A 22,001-nucleotide genomic window follows, 5' to 3' on the forward strand; every position below is an offset into this window, starting at 1 on the left:
TTGTATAATGTCTGTGTATGCAATTACCCGGTCCGTCACAGTAAGCAGATGCAAAAGGAACATGCTGGAGGGAGATATAAAGTACTATTCCCACATGTCCCTTAACCCTTGTGGAAAGAGGATTACAGGGATGCCGGAATAGCATGCCCGTTATTTTGGAATATATTTTAAAATAATGGGCGCATTTAAAGATGTGAAATCCCAAACTAGCCCTGCTATCTATATGTAGCCTCACTGTTTTGCCAATATAAAATATTCAAAACACTTAGGCTTCCTTAAAAATCATGAGGTTCTAAAGATGTTGTGGTCTTTCCATTTTCCTTCTCCTAAATCAGACTTTGCCACACTGAATGCTGCAATGCCTAAATACCTTTGTAAATCTGGACCTTCATGCTCTTGATTCTAATGTGCTGAATTATTTACTGCTTTAATATCAGACCTTGCTTGCACTCCATAGTTAAAGATTCAGGAACTATCCTGTGCTACAGCCATGTTTTCAACCCCCTAGGTAGGATGAGAGCCCAAAGGTGAGGTTTTTTGGGAGGTGGCAGCATCTTTGGACTTAGCTTGTAAAAACAGTTGTTTTTCTTTCTTTCTTTCACTGCATCCTACATAGCTGCTTTTCCAGGTACTTTATGGATGGATGCCATACTGAGTGAAAACATGGGTCTTAGGCTATGTCTATACTACGTATCTTACAGTAGCATATCTGCGCTCTAGCAGTGTCACTGTAAGGTACACAGTGTAGCTATTATCCAGTGTAGCTATTATCCAGAGAGGGGTAATAGCTTAGTCAGTGTAAGAGCACCTCTTGCTAACAAAGTGCTGTCCACACCAGTACTTTTGTTGAGCTAGGGCAGTGTTCCCTGTAAGCTGTGCACTTGTGTGGCCACTCTGGAGAGATTCAAATGCCATCTAGTTGATTAGCAGAGCACCCCCACTAGGCTTTGTGTTTCTATTGGTGGTGTACTTTTGCACATACCTTGGAGCACATAAAAATTTAATCTGCACATGGATGGAAAAAATCCCCACATGGATGGAAAGATTAGAGGGAACATTGGTCAGGGGATGTTTTTTCACAGCACTGAACAGCAAAAGTCTTACTGATGAAACTGCAGTGCAGACACAGCCTTAAATGGTTTCCTCTTGTAGAAAATGTTTTGCAGGATCCCACAGTAAAAATCTAACACATTTTGTTTGTTTGGAGAACAGTAGAATATTTTTTATATGGATTGCAGGATGATTTTGCCTATTGTAGGGATTTCTGCACTTTCATCTGAAGCCGATGGTAATGGCAACTGTTTGAAACAGACTGTTGGGTTAAGATTATTCATGGCTCCCAGTTTGGCAATTCTTATATTCCTGTTAAATGTTAATAGATCGGCACTGATATAGCTCGTAAACTTTGCTGCCTTGCAGTACCACATATATAAAAGACACATATATAAAAGCCTCTCAGGGTCCCCAGAGATGCACTTAGGCGCACTCATTGCCTGGGTGGTCCCAGGAGGGAGGTAGTCCCAGGCTGATGGAGTCCAGAGCACAGCAGGGAGCCTGAGCTGGAACAGGAAAGCAGCATGCTGCCCAGTGAAGAAGTCATGGGGAAGGAGCGGAAGAGGGAACTGGGAGAGGGGGGCTTGAGGATAAAGGAACCATAGGAAGAAGCAGGAGGCATGAGAGTGTACTAGGCAGGCAATGTGGAGAAAGTGGGGAGGGAGGGGGGCAGAAGAGCAGGCATGTCTGAAATGGAATGGCAGACAGAGTGAAGGAATGATCCGGTAATGGTCTTAATTTCCTGGTGAAGCCAACTGATACAAAAGGTTGCAAAAGGTTAATACTACTGTTCTCGGAACCTGTGTGACTTGAGCGTGTGCTGCTGTCAGCACTAGTCCTGGTTTTTATCCTGGAGTTAACCTGTGTTTGGCCAGACATTATCTGCCCAGCACTGCTGCGGCATGTGCTATGGGATCAGGTGGCGCTGAAATGCCAGCACACAAATGGTCAGAACAACCAAGCCTCTGAATTTCCTGATTCTGGGGGTGCAAAGCCAAACCTTGCCCCAAATAAGTGAGGCAAACTAACACAAACCTCTTCTTTCCAACCACTAGGGGGAGGAGGGGACACCAGGATAAAAATGGTACTTAGTCTTTTTCTTTTCCAAAGAGGAGCACTATTCCGATTTTACAGATGGGAAAACTGAGGCTCAGAGAATTCAGGTCCAGTGCCCTACCACTGTCTTTGTGCTGGGAGCTCTGAGTTTAATGCTGTCAAGGAGAGAGCAGTGTATCAGCTTATCTCCAGCATAGCCCCTAAAGACTCTTTGGCACAAGGACAAAACATAACTCACAGTAGTTAATGATCCTGAGATGAGGCTTCCATGCACTTCCATGATGACAGAGATATCAGCAGACTATGTCATATATACGGAACCTCGCTTCCTCCCAGAGCCCTGCCCACCCTGGGACACTGCACATTAAAGCATCTTTGTAGAGTTTCTTAGCGGCTTCACACACATCAGAGACTGGATTAATAATAAATAAGCATGCAAATTAAGTATGTTTTAAAATCAAAAGAAACAGCATGAAGACCATCACATGTATAATGGCCCACCCAGCTCTCCAGCTCCTTCCTTACAGCTTGGGCTAGTTTTTGCAAAAAGACTCCATGATTAGATACCACAGCAATGGTCACTGTAGAAAAGATGGCCAGGGAAGTGTTGGGGGAGGGAAGTAGTTAATGACTATACACAGAAGGAGAGTTGAGAGGAGTCTTTTCCCATTACCTTTGTTGTCTGTGCTCATCTGTGTGGCCAAAGTGGAGGATAGTGCCGCCTGGCTCCCCTTGACTTTCTGTCTCTCTCTCCTCCTTGCGCATCTCACACTGCTCAGTGACGGCGGCCCTTTCGTGTGGTCTGCACACTGAGCTGTGAGAAGCACCAGCCCTGCTCTTTACCTTTTTTCTTCTCATGTAATTTCCATGCTCAGTTTCAGAATGACAGCACCTGACCCTGTGCTGCCTCAGCCACTGGCTCGCTCTCTAGCACAAGTAGCTTTATCTTACATCCTTTTATTTTATGCTCTCACCCGGCAGGGGACGAACAGGTTTCAAAATAAAACCAAACTGGCAGAGAGTGCTGCGTCTGGGCTATCTTTCTGCAGATATTCTCAAGGAGAATGGCCTAGTTTCATAACACTCCTGCCAGCACTTTTCCCACTCGACTATTCAAGGAGTGTGAACTCAAGGTGAGCAGTGAGTTAGTGTTTTAGACAAGTGACTGTTGGGGGAAGGGGGGAATGGAGGTGTTTTTTATTATTTGTATTATAGCGGGGGAGGGAGGAAATGGAGGTGGTGTTTTTATTATTTGCAGTATAGCAGAGCCTGGCTGCTTCATATACACAGTAAAAGAGAGTCCATGACCTAACAGTCTGCTTCTGAGCACCCACACAAGTCAGTGACATGCGGTTTCTTTAAGTTATCATGGCAGAGAAAAGAAGCATTATTATCTCCATTTCACAAACAGGAGCTGATGCCTAGACACATTCAGGGTGTGTCCACACTGCACCCATAGTTTGAAATAAGCTACTCAATTTGAGCTACACAAACTGCATAGCTTATTTTGAGTCAATTTTGAAATAGCTTATTTTGAAATTTGGCATTGTTGACTTATTCAAAATAACCCGCTATTCTGAAATATCCCTTACTCCTCGTGGAATGAGGTTTACAGGGATGTTGGAATAGCGAGCCCGTTATAGTTTGAAATAACGGGCGTGCTCAAAAGACACAGAATAGCTATTTTGGGATACCAGAGGCATCCTGAAAGAGCACAGCAGCATAGATGTAGCCTTAATGACATGCTCACACACGTCAAGGGAGGCTGCAGCAGATTCAGGAACTGAACCCAGCTCTCTCCAGGCTGAGGCCAGCAGCTTTGGCTGCAAGGCCACCCTTCCCTTCGGTTGGTAACCTCTTACTTTTGAGAAATGCCCTCAAATATATGCCTAAAATTGGCAGTCCATGAACATTCCTGCCAGAACATTTCTCCACAAGTACATCAGCCAGTAGAAAGCAGCTGAACCCCCACATGGTACATGCACCTCTGCTTGAATGGCCATGGAAAGAGACAGCTGTTGAGGTATTGTTCCAGCGATAGCACCAAAATAGCCCCTGGCAGGGCTTTGTGCACTGGACAAGAAACAGGGCCATCCTTAGGGTTTATGCAGCCCTAAGCAGAACTATTGAACTGGTGTCCCTGTGCCCAGTGGCAGCTGGAGGAGATGACAATCTTTTAGAAATATGATTTTATAATCTTCAGCAACACATTAATTAAATATTTTTAAAACAAAATAGGGGGCTGCACCCCCTACTCACTGCACTCACCAACCCCCCTCTTTCTGGGGGTAAGTGTCTGGCCAGGGGGAGGGTGCGGGAGTGGGCTGGGTATAGGTGTCTGGCCAAGGGAGAGGGGGCAGGAGCAGGCTGGGTGTAGGTGTCTGGCCAAGTGGGAGGGGGCAGGAACAAGCTGGGGATGTGAGGTCTCAGCAGGGTGGTGTGTGATGTGGCTGGCGGTGGGGGAAGGGTGTGTGGCTTGCAGCTCCCCCCCACACACAACCGCCCCAAAGCGCCAGGGAAGGAGTGGTGGGAGGATGCATGGCTGTGGCCCCCCTGGGAAAGGGGAGGCTGCGTGGCTTTCTCCCCCTCCAGAGAGGAAAGGCCACATGGTTCCCAGCATCCCTGGGAATGGGTAGCGGGGAAAGGCCATGAGACTCTTGTGCCCCCTGGGAGGGGGGAAGATGCACATCTTGCAGCACCTCCAGGAGTGGGGTAGGGTGCAAGCTTTGGCCCCCCCAGGAAGGGGGAGAGAGGAGGCCACATGGCTTGTGGTCCCCCCAGGACAGGAGAGAGGGGAGGACACCCGGAACGATGGAGGAAGAAGGGAGGAAGGAGGCTGAGGGCAGAGAGGACAGCGAAGTGACTTGATGTCACTCTGCCGTCCCTCAGGAACATCTTTTCATATAGAGAGAGATTTTTAACTAAGGTCCTGTAGATTAACACAGTAAATTCAGAAACTGACAGTATATATTTGGGGTTGGCAAATGCCTGTTTATTGGCTTCATTAGTAGATGGGTGGACTTTAAGACCCAGTGGTGCCCCAAATTTTCAGGTGCCTTGGTGTAAGGATGGCTCTAGCAAGAAACAAGAAAATTTACACATTTGATTTGAAATGCTTACGTGTGGTGACTTTGGACCCTGTCAGTTACACAGAGGAACTCTGCTTTCAGTCAGTAAGTTTTATTCTAGGTTAAGGGAAAACAGAACAAGAACAAACCACTAAAGTTTCTTTGAGAGATCACTGTGTGTATCTTCTTTGTGACAGTCGGCATCAACTCTGCATCACAAAATGGCAGCTGTCCCTATCCTGTACCACAGGGAGCCATAGCTATATCGCTGGGAGAAGAGCTCTTCTACTGATCAAGCCCTGTCTGCAGTAAAATAGCGTCTGGCAAGGGGTTGGATTTCCCATGCCCCTGAACAAAAGGGTTATTCTGACATAAGTGTATAACAATAGCAGCAGCATCGGCTGGAGCCCCAGGCCCTTTACATTGCTGCTGGAGAGCACTCTAGGTAGCACTAAGTTCTGGGGAGGGGAGTGCCCTGTGCTCCAGGCAGTGCTGAGAGCTGACTAGGGGCCAGTGCTGAGAGCTGACTAGGGGCCAGGTGGCCCGAGGGCTGGCTGCTCTCTGCTCTTCCTTCCTTCCTTGGCCCTGCCACTGCCATGAGCATGGAGCCAGTCCCCCCAAGCTCTTGGCCCCCCTGAATCCGAAACTATTCGGGGTTAAGAGATGGTAGCTATGGGCAGATGGCCAAGTCCTTCTTTCTCAATGGGGTCCAATTGTTTGCACTGTCTCCCATCGTAGGTTTCTCCCTTCGGGTTTTCATTAACTGGGTGGATTGTGATTAGTGTTCCCTGTAAGCTGTATGCTTATGCAGCCACTTAGGAGAAATTCAGATGCCACTCAGCTAACTAGCAGAGCACCCAGAGCTAGGTGTTTGTTTTTATTGGTGGTGCGCAGCCATACATGCCTTGGTGCACACAAAAATGTATTCTGCACATGGATGGAAAAGATTAGAGGGACATTGCTTGTGACTCTTGGTTTTTGTTGTTCTATGTTTTATTTGCTTTGATTACAAAAAAAAGTAAGGGAAGAGGAAACAGTGCTCACTAGCCGGTGCTATGGGGCTCAGTGTTGCCATTCTGTAGCTCTGAACCTCACCAAAGGGCTGGAGCTGAGACATAAAGAGCAGTCCGTTTTGGGTCTCCTATTTGTCACCTGTGTGTGCTCCAGGAGGTGTGTGAGCTGTAAACAGCAGGATGGCAGCTTGCGCTTGCTGTTTGTTTGATGACTGTTCTGCCTGCTACAGTTATTTTTAGCCAGTGACGCCCAGGGTATTTCGCTGCAGGATGTCCGGTCTGAGCCTCCTTCTGGGAATCCCATGCGCTCTAATTGTAAACAGCCCCATTGAGTTGCTGTAAGAGTGCAAGGCCCTGGCGTGTCAGGTGTGAGTCAAACAGGAAGCCACTTGCTACAGCAGAAACGCATTTTCTCAAGCTGGTATCACCAGAGGAAAAAAACGGCCTCACTAAATTCAGTAAAACAAACCTGGCAGCTCTGACCTCTATGCAAAGCTGAGTTAAAGCAAACAGTGATCACAAATGATTTGTTACAGGGCATTCCTGGCTGTTGATTTCAATGGGAGGAAGGTGTCTAACATGCTTAGGAAGTGGGTCTGGCCCACGAAAGCTCATCATCTAATAAACCATCTTGTTAGTCTTTAAAGTGCTACATTGTCCTGCATTTTGCTTCATGCTTAGGCACTTATCTGCTTCTCTAGGCACCAAAATACCTTTGTAAATCTGGCCCTTAAGAGCCTAAATTTCATTTAATGTCACTCATTTTGAAACGGGACTTACAAGGCTTTGAAAATTCTGTCCTCTGTTAAACAGCCATCTAGTATCAGAGGGTATGTCTACACTACCCTCCTAGTTCGAACTAGGAGGGTAATGTAGGCATACCGCACTTGCAAATGAAGCCCGGGATTTGAATTTCCCGGGCTTCATTTGCATAAGCGGGGAGCCGCCATTTTTAAAACCCCGCTGGTTCAAACCCCGTGCAGCACGACTACCTGGGGCACGAACTAGGTAGTTCGAACTAGGCTTCCTAGTTCGAACTACCGTTACTCCTCGTGAAATGAGGAGTAATGGTAGTTCGAACTAGGAAGCCTAGTTCGAACTACCTAGTTCATGCCCCGTGTAGCCGCGCTGCACAGGGTTCAAACCAGCGGGGTTTTAAAAATGGCGGCTCCCTGCTTATGCAAATGAAGCCCGGGAAATTCAAATCCCGGGCTTCATTTGCAAGTGCGGTATGCCTACATTACCCTCCTAGTTGGAACTAGGAGGGTAGTGTAGACATACCCAGAAATTTTTCCCCCATATAGCATTATTTACATACCAGAATCAAGTTATCCCATAAGCTTTTCTGCTATAAAACATTGTATATGCAGAGAAACTGGCCCACATAATGATTGTGGAACAGCTAGTCTGGAACAGCTCTCTGTGTGGACACGATTCAGGATAGAAGTCACTTTTGTTTCAGACTAATTATACTATTCGCAAAGCAAAGTAATGATTCTAGAACAGTGTTTCCCAATTTTATTTGGCTACAGAACCCTTTTAAACTCAAAAGAATTTTGCGGAACCCCTAATAACAGTCTTATATATGGAGCTGAAAAAGTAGACCACAAATAAGGATAATAATAAACAAATGCTAAACAAGGTCATGAGATCAATATTTAGTTTAGTTACACATATTTTAAAACAAAAATCACATTTAATGTGTACAAAAAAGAAAGCTAAAAAACTAATATGCATTAAATACTATTTTTTTTAAATCATAAAATGTTATTGTAATGGAATTTTCTCACAGAACCCTTATTTTCAATTCTGGAACACCATTTGGGAAACACTGTTCTAGAATAAAGTCATTTTGGCCGGGACTGACAAAGCAACTTGGGTGTTTTGATGCTGAATGTTGCAGTGTCTAAATTTTGGGTGCCTAGAAAACAAACTCACAGGAACATCACAATGTACAAATCCTGAGTTAGATTCCCTAACATCTTGGAACCTAATTTGCAAAAGCCAGCAGACTAGGTGGTGAGCAGCCTAAATGTACATCTACAAAGCAGGGAAAAAGCCAAAATAAGCTACGCAATGTGACCTATGTCAATTGTGTAGCTTCAGTGGAAATAGCTTATTCCAGCTTTTGGAGCTGTCTACACAGCAGGAAGTCTGAGGAAGAGCACTCTTCCTCTGACTTTCCTTACTCCTCGTAAAATGAGAGTTACAGGAGTCGGAGGAAGAAGTCCTCCAGCTCAACATCATTTTGACATTATGTCAGAATAACTGCTTGCAGTAAAGACGCAGACTATGTTATTTTGGAATAATGTCAGTTATTCCAAAATAACACTGTTGTGGAGATATACCCTAAGGCTACGTCTAGATTGCATCCCTTTTTCGTAAAAGAGATGCAAATTAGACGTATCGCAATTGCTAACGAAGCGGGGATTTAAATCTCCCTCACTTCATTAGCATAGAAATGGCTGCCGCTTTTTTTCTGCACGGAGCTTTGCTGGAAAAAAACACCAGTCTAGACGCAGATCTTTCGGAAAATAAAGCCTTTTCCGAAAGATCCCTTATCCCTCTTAAAATAAGCACCTGGTGCCTTCTTTATAGGATTTAGACCAGTGGTGAAAGTACTCACCTGGATGTAGGAGACACAGAAGCAAGTTGCCTTTCTAAGGCCAGGTCTACACTAAGGCAGGGGTGAATAACCGGTTAGAGTCGCAGAGCTAAAATAGCGGTGGATAGAGTGCGAAGAGCCATGTATTATATATTTATTTTTATATATCTAGGGGATGAAGTTGACCTAAGATACATAACTCCAGCTATGAAAATAGTTTAGCTGGAGTCATCATACCTGAAGCCAAATTTCTGCAGCATCCCCACAGTGGGAGGTCAACAGGAGAAGCTCTCCCATTGACTTCCCTTACTCCTCATGAACTCGTGGAATACCAGGGTCAACAGGGATGCCATCAGTGGTCAATATAGCAGGTCCTTACTACATCCATTAAATTGAACCCCAAAAGATCAATCTCTGGAGTGTCAATCTCAGGGTAAGTATAGGCAAGTTCTAAGGACTGGCAGGTTTGAGTTTTATTATTTATTTTAACAGAAATGTATTTTTAATTATTTTTTCTATTTTACCAATTTACATTTTCACAGTAAATCATGAGATCGTTTAAACCTCCTTGCAGGAGGCATAAGGGATCTGTCGAAAAAGGCTTTCTTTCTCGACAGATCCCCCTCTAGACTGCGGCTTTTTGCCGACACAGTGTTAAGTCGGCAAAACGCAGCAGCCATTTTTATGCAAATTAGGCATGGGATATTTAAATCCCTGCCTCATTTGCAATGTCGACCTTCCTAATCTGCATCCCTCTGCCGACAGAGGGATAAAGTCTAGACAGACCCTTAGTGGGCATCAGCCCCATCAACTGCAGATCACACTGTAAAGCCCGACACGCCTCTCCGTTGACATGCCTTGCAGGAGCAGGAGAGATGGACTTTTCATGGTGCCTACAAACTAATAAAGCTGGGCTCAGGGAAGCTGGGCAGTGTCCCCAGAGGTTGCCCTGCCAGCAGCCTCCTCTCACTCCCATTGAGAGAACTGAAGAGGAAGCCTGTCTGATCTCCACGCGTCACAGCACAAGAGCTGTCCCAAAGAAGCCAGGTCCCAAACTATTCTAGTCAGAAATCCTCATGTCAGCCTCTCAGATCTCCTTTGGGAAAAGCACCGTCTGTACCAGTGGTCACTAGCCAGTTGATTGTGATGGACTGGTTGATGGTGGCACCCCAGGGGTCGATCGCAGAGGCCAGCTGGTCAGGCCTGGCCCTCCTTGATCCAGCTCAGCTGGAGCGTGGTGCAGCCACAGTGGGCTGAACACCATGGCCAGCTGGGCTGGAGCAAACAGGGGCAACCACCAGCCAGCTGGGCACGGCTTTCAGTTCGGGTATCTGCCCTTGTTGGGCTGCATCAAAGAGGGGCAGCTGCCCAGCCAGTCCCAGCGAGTCCCCGTGCTGCTGTCCTGCTGGCTGCGTGGCTGCTGACCGCATGGCTCCTTTGATCCAGCCAAGCTGGAGCGCAGTGCAGCCTCACGGGCCTCAGCTTTCCACCTGCCGAGGCTGCACTGTGCTCTAGCTGGGCTGGATCAAAGAGGGGCAGCCACCCATATCTAATCATATCTAACTGCCCCTTCACTCCTCAAGAATATTTAATTTAGGAACTTATAAAGTGTGATAAGGTCTGAGGAAGAATAGAACCAGGTGCAGAACTGTCATCTTCAAACAATGCTGTGTAGGCTCACTAGAATGGAGATTATGCAGGAGTAAGAAGAGGTTGCTTACTAAGGGATCTCAAACTCTTGGGATAAACATCCTAGCTTTTATGCTGTTTATCTGACCCAAACCTAGGAAGCAACTTGGACCTTTGCCTAGTACTTTTCCCATGACACCTAACATACTGAGCTCTGGGAGTTATTTCAAAATAACTCCCCCTATTTCAAAATAATAGCCAGAGCGTCTACACTACTAAGCCTGCTATTTTGAAATAATGGGCTGATTATTTCTAAATCTGAACTCTTGCTTTCCTCGGCGAATAACACCGCTTTCCTCGGCGAAATTGTTATTTCAAAATAACATTAGTGTGGATAATCCAGTGCTGCTCACTCAAAATAATTAGCCTCTAGAAGCCTCCCACAGCTACACTTCTGACTGCTCTGGCCACAGCTAGCATCTCCACTGCTCCCCTTCCCCTGAGGACTTAAAACTCCAGGCTGCAGGAGAAGGGCATGTGCCTCGTGATGACCTTTGCAAGCCCCGTGCCACACAACAGCATCCCAAGTAGCCATGAGCGACTCCAAGGCCCCCTCACAGGTCAGGGATGCAGGAGAGCTCCGGCCTGGACTGGTGCTGAGATCATGAACCTCATCGAGGTCTTCCAGGATCTCCGCACCAGGAAAAGGAATGCAGAGGTTTATGGCTGGATTGCCGCCAGCCTTGTCGACAAAGGCCACAGCCAGATCCTGGACTAGGTCTGCATGAAGATGAAGGAGGTCTGGCAGGCCTACCACAAAGCCAGGGAGCAGAACGGATGCTCCGAGGTGGCACAGCACAGCTGCTGGTACTTTGACCAGCTGGATGCCATCCTGGGAGATGGGGCAGATCCCCCCACATCATCACGGAGTCTGGCCAGGACACACCCAGCGTCAGCCTCCGGGACAGTGGGGTTGTCAATGAGCAGAAGGAGAAGGAGCAGGAAGAGGAGGAGAAGGAGAAGGTCAAGAGTTGCTCCTTACCCTGGAGCCAGTCCCCTCCTCCCAGGGTGTCTCCCAGGCTTCAGATGAACCTGCGGAAAGCACTTCAGGTGGGTTCTTTAGGGCTGGCACTAGGGGGCTCTGGGGACAGGGCTAATGTTAGGGGCTGGGGGCTGGCACAGGAGGGGTTCTGGGCGGGGTTGGTGCAGTGGGGCTCTGGAAACAGGAAGCTAGCATGGGGGTGTAATGGGCAGGGGACTGGCACTGAGGCATTTGAGCTAGGGGGCTAGGGCAGGGGATTCTTGGGTCAGTGGCTGGCACTGAGGGATAGTGGAGGGGTGGGGGAGCTCTAGGTGTTAGGGCTGGTACCGGGGGGCTCAGGGAGCTGGGGTGCAGGCTTCAGTTGCAGCTGGAGCTGAAGCCGACTGTTCACGGAGGCTCTGGGGGCCAAGGCTTTTTGCAGACCCAGTAACATTTTATTTACATATTTGCAGTATAAAAAAGGTTGGGAACCACTGAGCTACCTGACTCTACGGGATCTGTCAGAGGAAGAGAACCCGCGAGGACCTGATGTGGGAGCAGATGGCCTGCCTTCAGTCCCTCGTCTGCCATGTGCTCCTTCTTAACTCTGTGATAGAGAACATGGCCTCATGCATGGAGCAGGCACAGCCCTGACTGGATTTCCCCATGCCAAACTGGTTCTGGACAGAGCACAAACTGTCCGGCATGGTGAGCTTATGGAGGGCCATAGCAATGCACTTCTGCATGGGGATGGTGGGTCGTGGTCGGGTGCTGGTCATCCCAACACTACAGGACGATGTAGTCCCACCAGTCCAAACTGGTCTCCTTCTGCCAGAAGCAGCATTCCACAGTGTCCAGGGGACTGAGGGGCATTTGCAGCAGCAGGAGCGCCAGGACATGGGTAATCAGGGCCTGCGGTGCGGGCTGGTCCCTGTCCTGCAAGAGCAGCATGTGGGCACTTTGGAAGCACTGCACCATAAGGTACAGCATGAGGCCCATGAGCCTGGCACTGCAACTCTGGCTCCATAGTGTCAGTGCTGTGGCATCAGCAAGGGCAACCAGAGCATGTTGCATCCCTTTTGTGTCCCGCGCAGTGGAACGCAGTGGAGGAGTGGCGTGAGACGTGGCCATAGAGGAGCCCCTGAAAGCACACTTCACAGCTTGCCTGAACAAGAAGCCACAGGAAGTATCCTCCGTCCTGGTGCCCTCCCCAGAGTGCTTTCGGGGGCTCTGAGTCTGAGGCAGGCTCCAATCAGTGTGGACGCACCATTTCAAAATAATTCTGACTCATTTCAATGCTTCCCCGTAGTGTGGACGTGCTATTTTGATTTTGTTATTTCAGGAGTTATTATTTTAAGTTTAGTTATTTTGAAATAATTTCCTAGTCTGGACATGCCCTTAGTGGAATAAGCCTGCAGTAGGAGCCAGGCGTTGTGCACCTATTCTAGCCTCACTACTGATTCTGTGTGCAGCTCATTTGTTCCAAGCCACATCACCTGATCTGAAGCCCATTGCAGTCAATGGAAATATAGTTAGCAAAAACATGTCAAATGTGAGTGCCTAAATAAATGGCTGGATTTTCCATGGGGCTAAGGACCTGCAATTTCTATTGACCTCAACAGGAGCTGTAAACACTCATCATCCTTACTTTGATGTTTAAATATGGATTTAGAGACCATATTTGGGGCATCCACATTAGCAATGTTTGACCTAAACCCATTAGTTTGAGTTTCCTGCTCTGTGAAATGGTGATAACATCATCAGCTATCTGGAGGACTAATGATTGCTTATAGTGCACTCTTAAAATATGTAACTCTGGATAAAAGCTAAATGTTATAAAATCTAAAGGCTAATTAATGAGTTTCCTGAATTACCACAATTCTGTTTACTTCACTGACTTTCTGGCCCATTCCCACAAAGGTGCATAGAGCCAGAAGAGCAGGAGTTTTGCGGAGAGCAATATGGTCTAAAACTGCAACATTGACACCTTAGTCTAGGGTCCAGACACCTAACACTGAAGGCACCTACACCCACTTTACACCTGCAGAAGTTCTGCAATGGCAGTTCCTGCCTCTGGGCATGTGAACTGCAGCCTCATTCTGGGTATCTGATGGATTGGGTTCCATTCAGAATCCTTCTGGAAGAAGAGGTAGTGCAGCCCTCCTGCCCCCCCGTCCCCAATGTAACTTGTTTCTGCTTGATCCATAACAGAAAGGGTATGTCTACACTACCCTCCTAGTTCGAACTAGGAGGGTAATGTATGCATACCGCACTTGCTAATGAAGCCCGGGATTTGAATTTCCCGGGCTTCATTAGCATAAGCGGGGAGCCGCCATTTTTAAATCCCCGCTGCTTCGAACCCCGTGTAGCGCGGCTACACGGGGCTCGAACTAGGTAGTTCGGACTAGGGTGCCTATTCCGAACTACCGGTACACCTCGTTTCACGAGGAGTAACGGTAGTTCGGAATAGGACCCTAGTCCGAACTACCTAGTTCGAGCCCCGTGTAGCCGCGCTACACGGGGTTCGAAGCAGCGGGGATTTAAAAATGGCGGCTCCCCGCTTATGCTAATGAAGCCCGGGAAATTCAAATCCCGGGCTTCATTAGCAAGTGCGGTATGCATACATTACCCCGCTAGTTCGAACTAGCGGGGTAGTGTAGACATACCCAAAGTGCTCACCACTAGGTGGGTTAGATGTGTCTGTTTCCTGTGAGAACATGTGGGGTGCTTGCCTCTCTCTACACAAAACAGCAGGAGGTGGAGGGGCTGCAGCTGCCCGCCTTATACCTTTTAGCCAAGGGTTAGCACCCCTTACCTGGGATGTGGGAGAGACAGGTTCAGTTCCCCCCTCTGCTTGCTGGGGAGACCGGATTTGACAAAGCCCTCCCATAGCTCTCACTGCTGAGTTGTGCATAAGGCTACATTTTTGTCATGGATATTTTTAGTAAAAGTCATGGACAAGTCACTGGAAATATACTAAAATTCAAGGAAGCCCATGACCTCTCCTGGACTTTCACAAAAATATCCCTGACAAAATGGGTAGGCGGGTTCAGCACTCACTTTTCCTGAGGCTCCCGGGTCCCCAGCTACTGCAGGGGTTTGGGAGCTCTGGGGGTACCCATGGCTTGCAGGCACTGAGCTGCTTCAGGGTCTCCTTCCCACTCTGCAGGGTCACTGGGAACTGTGGTGGATGCCCCCACTACCCACTGGGGCTGGGCAGCTGCATGATCGCTCCATCAGGTGTGGGCCGGGAGCTGCAGGGGCCAGCTGTGAGCTCCATCCCCAGGCAGAAAATACCACAGAGGTCAACGGAAATCACGGATTCTGTGATCTCCGTGACATAATTATAGCCTCAGTTACAGGATATTCTGATGGGGGACTCACTTGTGATTTCCTGATGAAGCTGCTTCACTTTGGATTAATAAATAAATGACCAAACAATCAGTGTAGCAGGCTGAGTGGCCCTGAGGTCTCCCTCCTCCCACACATCTGTGCATGCCCTAACACCAGGTTGTAGCGTCATTCTTGCACACACTGTGTCACTAGCTGAATGACTCCACCAATATTTATACACTGTGCAACAGATCCAAGCAGAGTCTAGGTAGGCATTTAAGCCACTTGACTGCAGAAGAAGAATTCCCAGTTAGACTTGGGTGTCTACCTCTATGAGAGGGGTTTAAGAGTTAGGACACACTCTTGTTGTCATCTTCTGTTATCTAATTTAGATAGCCAGCCACCTGCTGGCTTCAGTGGATTGCTTTCTGAAGTGCCTTTCTCCTCATGCATCATATAGAGTGCCGGGGTCAGATTTTCAAAGGTATGTATATACCTAATGAGATTTTCAAAAACACCTGGGTGCACAAAACTCCCTGATTTCATTGGGTGTTGGGCACATATGTACTTTTATAAACATTATTAGATACCAGTGATATTTTCAAATCTAATTCAGGCTTTGTGCACCACACAGGTATTCCAGATGTTTTGTAGGCTCTGTAGTCCCTTTGTGGATCTGGACCTTTTTCCCCATTTGAATCTTTCTGCTGATTTGTTCAGGGAACACAATCAAATCTTTCACAAATTGTTTTTCACTATTGGTCTTCAAATTCTAAAGACCTCTGGAATAGATAGATGCCAATGTTTAGATTCACACCTCACTCCATGGGATAATTAATGGTGCCCAATGATAATCCCAATGTTCCCTACAGGTATAGGGAATTTCTGTTTACATGACAAGTGCAGCTAGTGTAAAACATTGTCGCTCCCCCTATTAAATGAGTGGAGGCTCTGCTTCAATACAGTCAGGAAAATACTGAAAGTCAATAAGACTTTGGTTCCTAAGTCACCTAGACATCTTCAAATGTTACCCAAAATGACTCATGCTGGGAGCAACGTTGCAGTTGCTAGTGAAATAGGGCATGTGCACATTGTGCGGGTCTCTTATCTGACTCATTTCTGTGTCTCTGGGGAAACACTAGGGATGATAAACAGTTCTCTCCTGCCTGCCTCCGCATTTACTAACCGAAATATGAAGTCTATTTTTAACCCTTTCACACCCACTTCAAGAGACAGCACAGTGAGCTGTCTCTCCTGCTTTTATCTTGAGAGTGTGTCATTGCAAATGCCAGTTTTGAGTCTGAGCTGACTTAACTGGCTGATTACCAGGATAATTTGACTGTGGCATTGGCAAGTTCTCAAGCAAAGTGAGACCAAAACAAAACTGTTGATATCTGCACTTTCCATGCTCTGTCTTTGCATTGTGTCCCCAAATGGCGTATACAAAGCAGAGAGGCTCCTGCATTTCTGTGTTACAGCATGTGACTCAATTAGGTGCCCACTCTTACAGCCACGGGTACGTCTACACTGCAACACTATTTCGAAATAACTAGCACTATTCTGAAATACCGTAGCCCATGTCTACACAGCAGGCACTTATTTCAAAATAGTGTCAAAATAGCGTCAAGCTGGAGTACTTCTTACTCCAACTCCTGTAACCCTCACTGTACAAGGAGTAAGGGAAGTTGGATAAAGAGTGTTCTATTTAGAAATAAACTATTTCAAAATAAGACATGCAATTGACTTAGCTCAATTTGCGTAGCTTATTTCAAGTTAAGCCCTTTCATGTAGATGCACCCCACTACATCCTTTGCACCATATGGGAACTGAGTAGTTCAAATGGGACCACAGACATGAGAAATTTATCAATTTTTTTTTGGAAACCACCAAAGCAATCTACTTATAAGTTTGCAAATTATTCCCTAACCAAAGTAAAGGAAAACAAACATTTGTTGACAGGCACTGTAATTGGAGAAATGTTGCAAGAGATATTGCTGATCATGAAACTTCCAAAGCTCATATTAATGCCATGTGTAAGTTTGTACAAATATGTAAATTATCTGGAAGAGTCGATTCTGTGTTATTGGCTCAGTTTGAGAGGGAGTGTTCTTATTGGAGGAAAGTGCTGAGATGTGTTATTGCCACGGTGAAACTGCTGTCTTCTTTGGGACTACCTCTAAGAGGACATGAAGAGTCATCACTGTCAAATTAAAAAAGTAATTTTTTTAACCTGCCTTGAATATCTTAGTGAATTTGACCATTTTCCCAATGAACATTTGGAAAATTATCAGTATTAGGGCTCAGGGAAGACCAAATTTTTAATGCACCAAACCTACAATGAATTCATTACCGTAATGGCAGAGCAGCATCAGAGCAACAATTCACTGATGAAGTAAAGGATGCCAAGAACTATTCCATAATAGTCGATTCACCCAGATGTGAGTCATGTAGACCAACTAACATTAATGATAAGATATGGACCAGCAATGGTGCAGTTGTAGAGCGATTTCTTTCAGATCCCACACTTCTGAATGTCTAGAAACAACGATTTTGGAAATCATTACAAATTTAGGTTTGGACATAAAAAATTGTCATGGCAGAGCTTGGATAACACCACAAATATGGCAGGAAAATATTCAGGTCTATAGGCAAGACTGAACAATGTAAATCCCTGTGCTTTATTCATACCATGTTCCCGTTCCTTAAATTTAATCTGCAATGCTGCAGTCACATCTTGTGAGAGAGCTACACATTTTTTTTTACTTTGTTTCCATACATCAGAGGAGTATGCTACAATCATGCCTGGAGCAGGCAAATGGAAAACATTTGACAGTCAAAAGAATTTATGACAGTAGGTGGTCTGCTGATGCAGATGCTGTTTGGCTTTGAAAATGAGCTATGATGTTATAAAGAGAACCTTATTAGACATAGCCACATCAGATTCTGAAAATCCATGTGCAAAAACTGAAGCAAAACCATTAGCAGAAAAGTTTGAAAAGTATGTAATTGCTATTTTTACTATTTTGTGGAACCATTTACTTCAAAGAATTAATGCTGTCAGCAAATCACTGCAAAAGTTGACACAAATGTATTGAATGTTGCACAATTGTTAGCTTCAGTTACAAGTTTTGTCCTGGGAGTTAGAAATGACTATAGGTTTGTAGAAGCAGAGATACTAACATTAATAGCAAATATAGTTCCTCTGACATATATGATGAGAAGCATAAAAACCCCCAGTTATTTCTCGATGAAACTAGAGACAATGAAATCAATTTAAAAGGGAAAGAGAAGATCATAATTGAAACCATCAATGTTATTTGTGATGCAATTGCAGAGTAGAGGTAAATTGCTAAAGAAAACTGTTGATTTTTTTTTGACAGACGTATGGATGAAGATGCTAAAAGCCACTACAGTAAGAAATTAAGTGAATTCTACTGAGAGGACAGACACAAATCTTTTTGAAGATGAAGTGAAACATTTCATTTATTTTATTGAAAATGATGAGGTTGTCACGTTACTGGGGTTTAACAGAAGCAGCCAGGTCACTGTTGCACCCATGGGGGGGAGGGTTGCCCCAAAAGTGGGTACAAAGGGGGCCATGTGAGGTGTCAAACAAATGCCCACTGTCTACGGATTCTGTATATGCTCTTCATATACCTATATAATGTCTGTGGAATTTATAAACATGTATTCTGTATGGCTACTGGAAGTTTCTCTATATGTGGTGAGCAATAGGTGAGAAAAGCTCAGCCTATGGACATGCTAATTAGCAAGGCTCCAGGGACAATAGGTCTCTTAAGTACCAGAGACCCACCTGGGAAGGAATCTGGATGCCTGGCCACTGACCATGTGACTCTCTCCAGCTTGGAAGAAGCCAGGAAGGGATATAAAAATGCCATGTGGCATCCTTCATCTTGGTCTTCAGCTCAGCTCTTGATCCTAGAGTCAGCCTTGCAAGGAACCACGAGCCAGAAAGAACTGTGGACCCATCCTGACATAGGATGTACACCAAGGACTTTTAAGCCAGCAGTTATAACATCTCTGCTACAAGCCTACATTGAGAACTGGGAGATTTGATGCATGTAATGTATGATACTTTAACAACCTCACTCTCATGCTTTCCTTTCATTTTGTAATAAACCTTTGGGCTACGTCTACATTGGCATGATCTTGCGCAAATACTCTTTAACGCAAGAGTTCTTGTGTTAAAGTATTTGCACAAGAGAGTGTCTACACTGGCATGTGCGTTTGCGCAAGAGATGTGCTTTTGCGCAAAAGCATCCATGCCAGTGTAGACACTCTCTTGCGCAAGAAATTCATGTTGCCTGTCTACACTGGCCTCTTGCGCAAGAACAGTTGTGCAAGAGGGCTTATTCCTGAGCGGGAGCATCATAGTTCTTGCGCAAGAAGCACTGATTTCACACATTAGAACGTCAATGTTCTTGCACAAGAACTCCCCGCCAGTGTAGACAGGCAGCATGATTTTGCGCAAAAGCAATTGCTTTTGCGCAAAATCATGCCGATGTAGACACAGCCTTGGATTTTAGATTCTAAAGGATTGGCTCAGCATGATTTGTGGGTAAGATCCAGAGTATAAATTGATCGGGACCTGTGGCTGGTTTCTTGGGGCCAGACAGAACCCATTTGGGGAGGTTGAGATTGGGTTCTAAAACTCCTCACCTGTGTGTCAGGCCTGGGGCTGTTTGGGGCATGGAGAGCGCTGAGGTGTCAGAGGGGTTTGTTTGTGAGGCTTCTGGCTGGCCAGGCTGGCAGCTGAAGCGCTCTGTGGGACTGGTTTGTGGCCTGTTTGGGAAGGTTTCCAGTGTGGGGCTTTACAGAGCCCCTAGTTTAAGGAATTTGCCCTGAGCGAACACCCTCACTTGTGCCCAGATCCGGCCCGGTCCATCACAGAGGTCTTTGCTTGAAGATCATGAGTTGATTTGTATAGACTTATACATAACTGTTTTCAGGCAACCTTTCCAAATGTAGAAACCACTCTGAAAATATTTTTAACAATACCTGTCACAAATGCTTCTGGTGAACATTCTTTTTCTGTATTGAAATGAGATAAAATTATTTGTGAAATACAATGAGTCAGGAACATTTGACAAGTTCAGCAATATTAACAACTGAAAGTGCCTCTTTACAAAATATTACTTACAATGATTTAATTAAAGATTTTGTGCAAAAAAAAGTGTAAAAAGAAAACTATCTTGATAAATTTTTCTCCAGATTGAATAAGTTTCTTCAGAGGAAGTTAATTTTTATTTTTTCCATTCATGTGTCATCTATATATTTTATTTTTACACGTTTTTCATGTTAGCGCAATGCAAATACAAGCTTTCATCTAGACCAGAAGTTCTCAAATTGTGCTCCAAGAACTCCATTCAGGTGGACTGACTAAAGGTTATCTTGGTTTTTTTTCTTAAAGTGCTCTTATCCAAGGCACTTTACAATAGTTAGCTCATGGTACAAACAATATTTGGAAAGATCATTAAGTGGTCCACCAAGACCCTCAGAAATGTTCAAAAGTTAGACTATAAAAATAATCAAGGTACCTCTCTTTATTTTCATTTACTTTTTATTACTGATAATATAGGAGGAGGATGAAGAAAAAAAGAATGAAAATGGGAGGGTCAGGAAGAGTCAATGTTCTTTTTCTTGGCTGGGTCCCCAGAGGGACCCAAAAAATAAAGCTGAGCACAGGGCCCCACTAACTCTAAATCCGCCACTGCTGGCACCACTAGCACAGCTGTGAGCTGCACCAGTATGAAAGGGTGAAACATCAGACCATGCACCACTAGACCAAGTGGCTCTGGGAATCTCACTTTCAGTCTTCTGGGTTGGAAATACCAAGAGAAACAGCATTTCCATTTCCTGGCCTCATTGCAAGCAGAAAGCGCAGGTGTGTGGGAGGACTTTCAAACACTAAGAAGCTTCAGATTCAAAGTGAGGTCTTTGGGAACTCTTTGGGGTCAGATTTCGGCTGCGTGGCATCGGGGGAGGGGGAAGATTCAGCACATGGCTCAGGCTAGGTTAAGTGAAGTCAAAGGGCAGAGCAAGCTTAGTGCAGTCTTTTCTCCAAACCAGTTGGGTCCAGGCACACCCTGTCAAACCTACTCCCCTCCTGAACCTCAGGTAGTGGGTTGCAACATACCTTCTCCAGTTAGCAGAGACTCTGACATTCACTCTGAGGCTCTGTCCAGACTCAGGGGTTTTTTCGAAAAAAAAAAACTTCACCTGCGTCTAGACTACAGCCGCATTCTTTCAAAATAAAATCGAAAGAACGCGGCTTTTCTTTCGACGGCGGTAAACCTCATTTCACAAGGAAGAACGCCTTTTTTTGAAAGTGCTCTTTCGAAAAAAGGCGTTCTTGAATGCCAACGGGGCTTTTTAGAAAGAGAGCATCCAGACTCACTCGCTGCTTTCTTTCGAAAAAGCGGCTTGCTTTTTCGAAAGTTCCGCTTGCAGTCTAGACGCTCTTTTTTAAAAAAGGCTTGCAGTCTAGACATAGCCTGTGAGTGTGTCTAGGCTACAGGTTTTTTTTTTTTAAATGTGGCCTTTTTTTGAAAAAACTTCACCTGTGTCTAGGCTGCTGCTGTGTTATTTTGAAATTAAATTGAAAGAACGCAGCAGTTTTTTCGACCATGGAAAACCTAATTTTACGAGGAATAATGCCTTTTTTCGAAAGTGCTCTTTCAAAAAAAGGCTTTATTGAATGCAAACAGGGCTTTTTCAAAAGAGAGCATCCAAACTGCCTGGGTGCTCTCTTTCAAAAAAGCAGCTTGCTTTTTTGAAAGAAGTGGTTGCAGTCTAGATGCTCTCTTTTGAAAGAGGCTTATAGTCTAGACATACCCTAAGTGGCTAGTTTTACTGACTGGTCACAGAGCAACAACTTCAACCCGGGTTCCATAGTTGAAGGTTTTCCAAAGGCCAAAAACCGGCAGGCTCAGCAGCCCAGAAATAGCTTGGGAGACATAAATCTTTGCCACCCTCTTTCCCACTTCCCCTGTCAGAGGGGCCCCATGCCAGCAGGCCTTGAGGAGGCCAGAGATGGAGGGTGAGTTGTTTGTGTGTCTCTGGGCTCAAGTTCCTGCTTCGGCTGTTTTTGCTCTCCTGTAAAGACCTCCCATAAAACCTTCATTTCCTGACACTCATGGGATGAGGCCATGAGTTCATGTTTTTGACAGCCTGGCGTCTCCATAGCAACCAGTGGTGATGTC

General features: G+C 45.7%; 1 protein-coding gene across 2 annotated transcripts in view; it reads right to left on the reverse strand.

Moving 5' to 3' along the window:
• HDAC7 (histone deacetylase 7) overlaps positions 1–22,001 on the reverse strand; it is a 220,453-nt gene that overhangs the window by 169,372 nt on the left and 29,080 nt on the right. Inside the window, exon 1 of one of the 2 annotated variants that reach the window (XM_075902094.1) lies at positions 2,783–3,105. The exons of the other annotated variant lie outside the window; for it this stretch is intronic. Within the exon in view, the coding sequence (XP_075758209.1) occupies positions 2,783–2,801 (19 nt within the window). The 5' untranslated portion in view covers positions 2,802–3,105. Of the gene's footprint in view, positions 1–2,782; positions 3,106–22,001 lie in introns of those variants that run through there. 2 annotated transcript variants of the gene reach the window in all.

The sequence above is a fragment of the Pelodiscus sinensis genome, chromosome 19 (assembly GCF_049634645.1).
Source record: "Pelodiscus sinensis isolate JC-2024 chromosome 19, ASM4963464v1, whole genome shotgun sequence".
Taxonomy (NCBI): Eukaryota; Metazoa; Chordata; order Testudines; family Trionychidae; genus Pelodiscus; species Pelodiscus sinensis.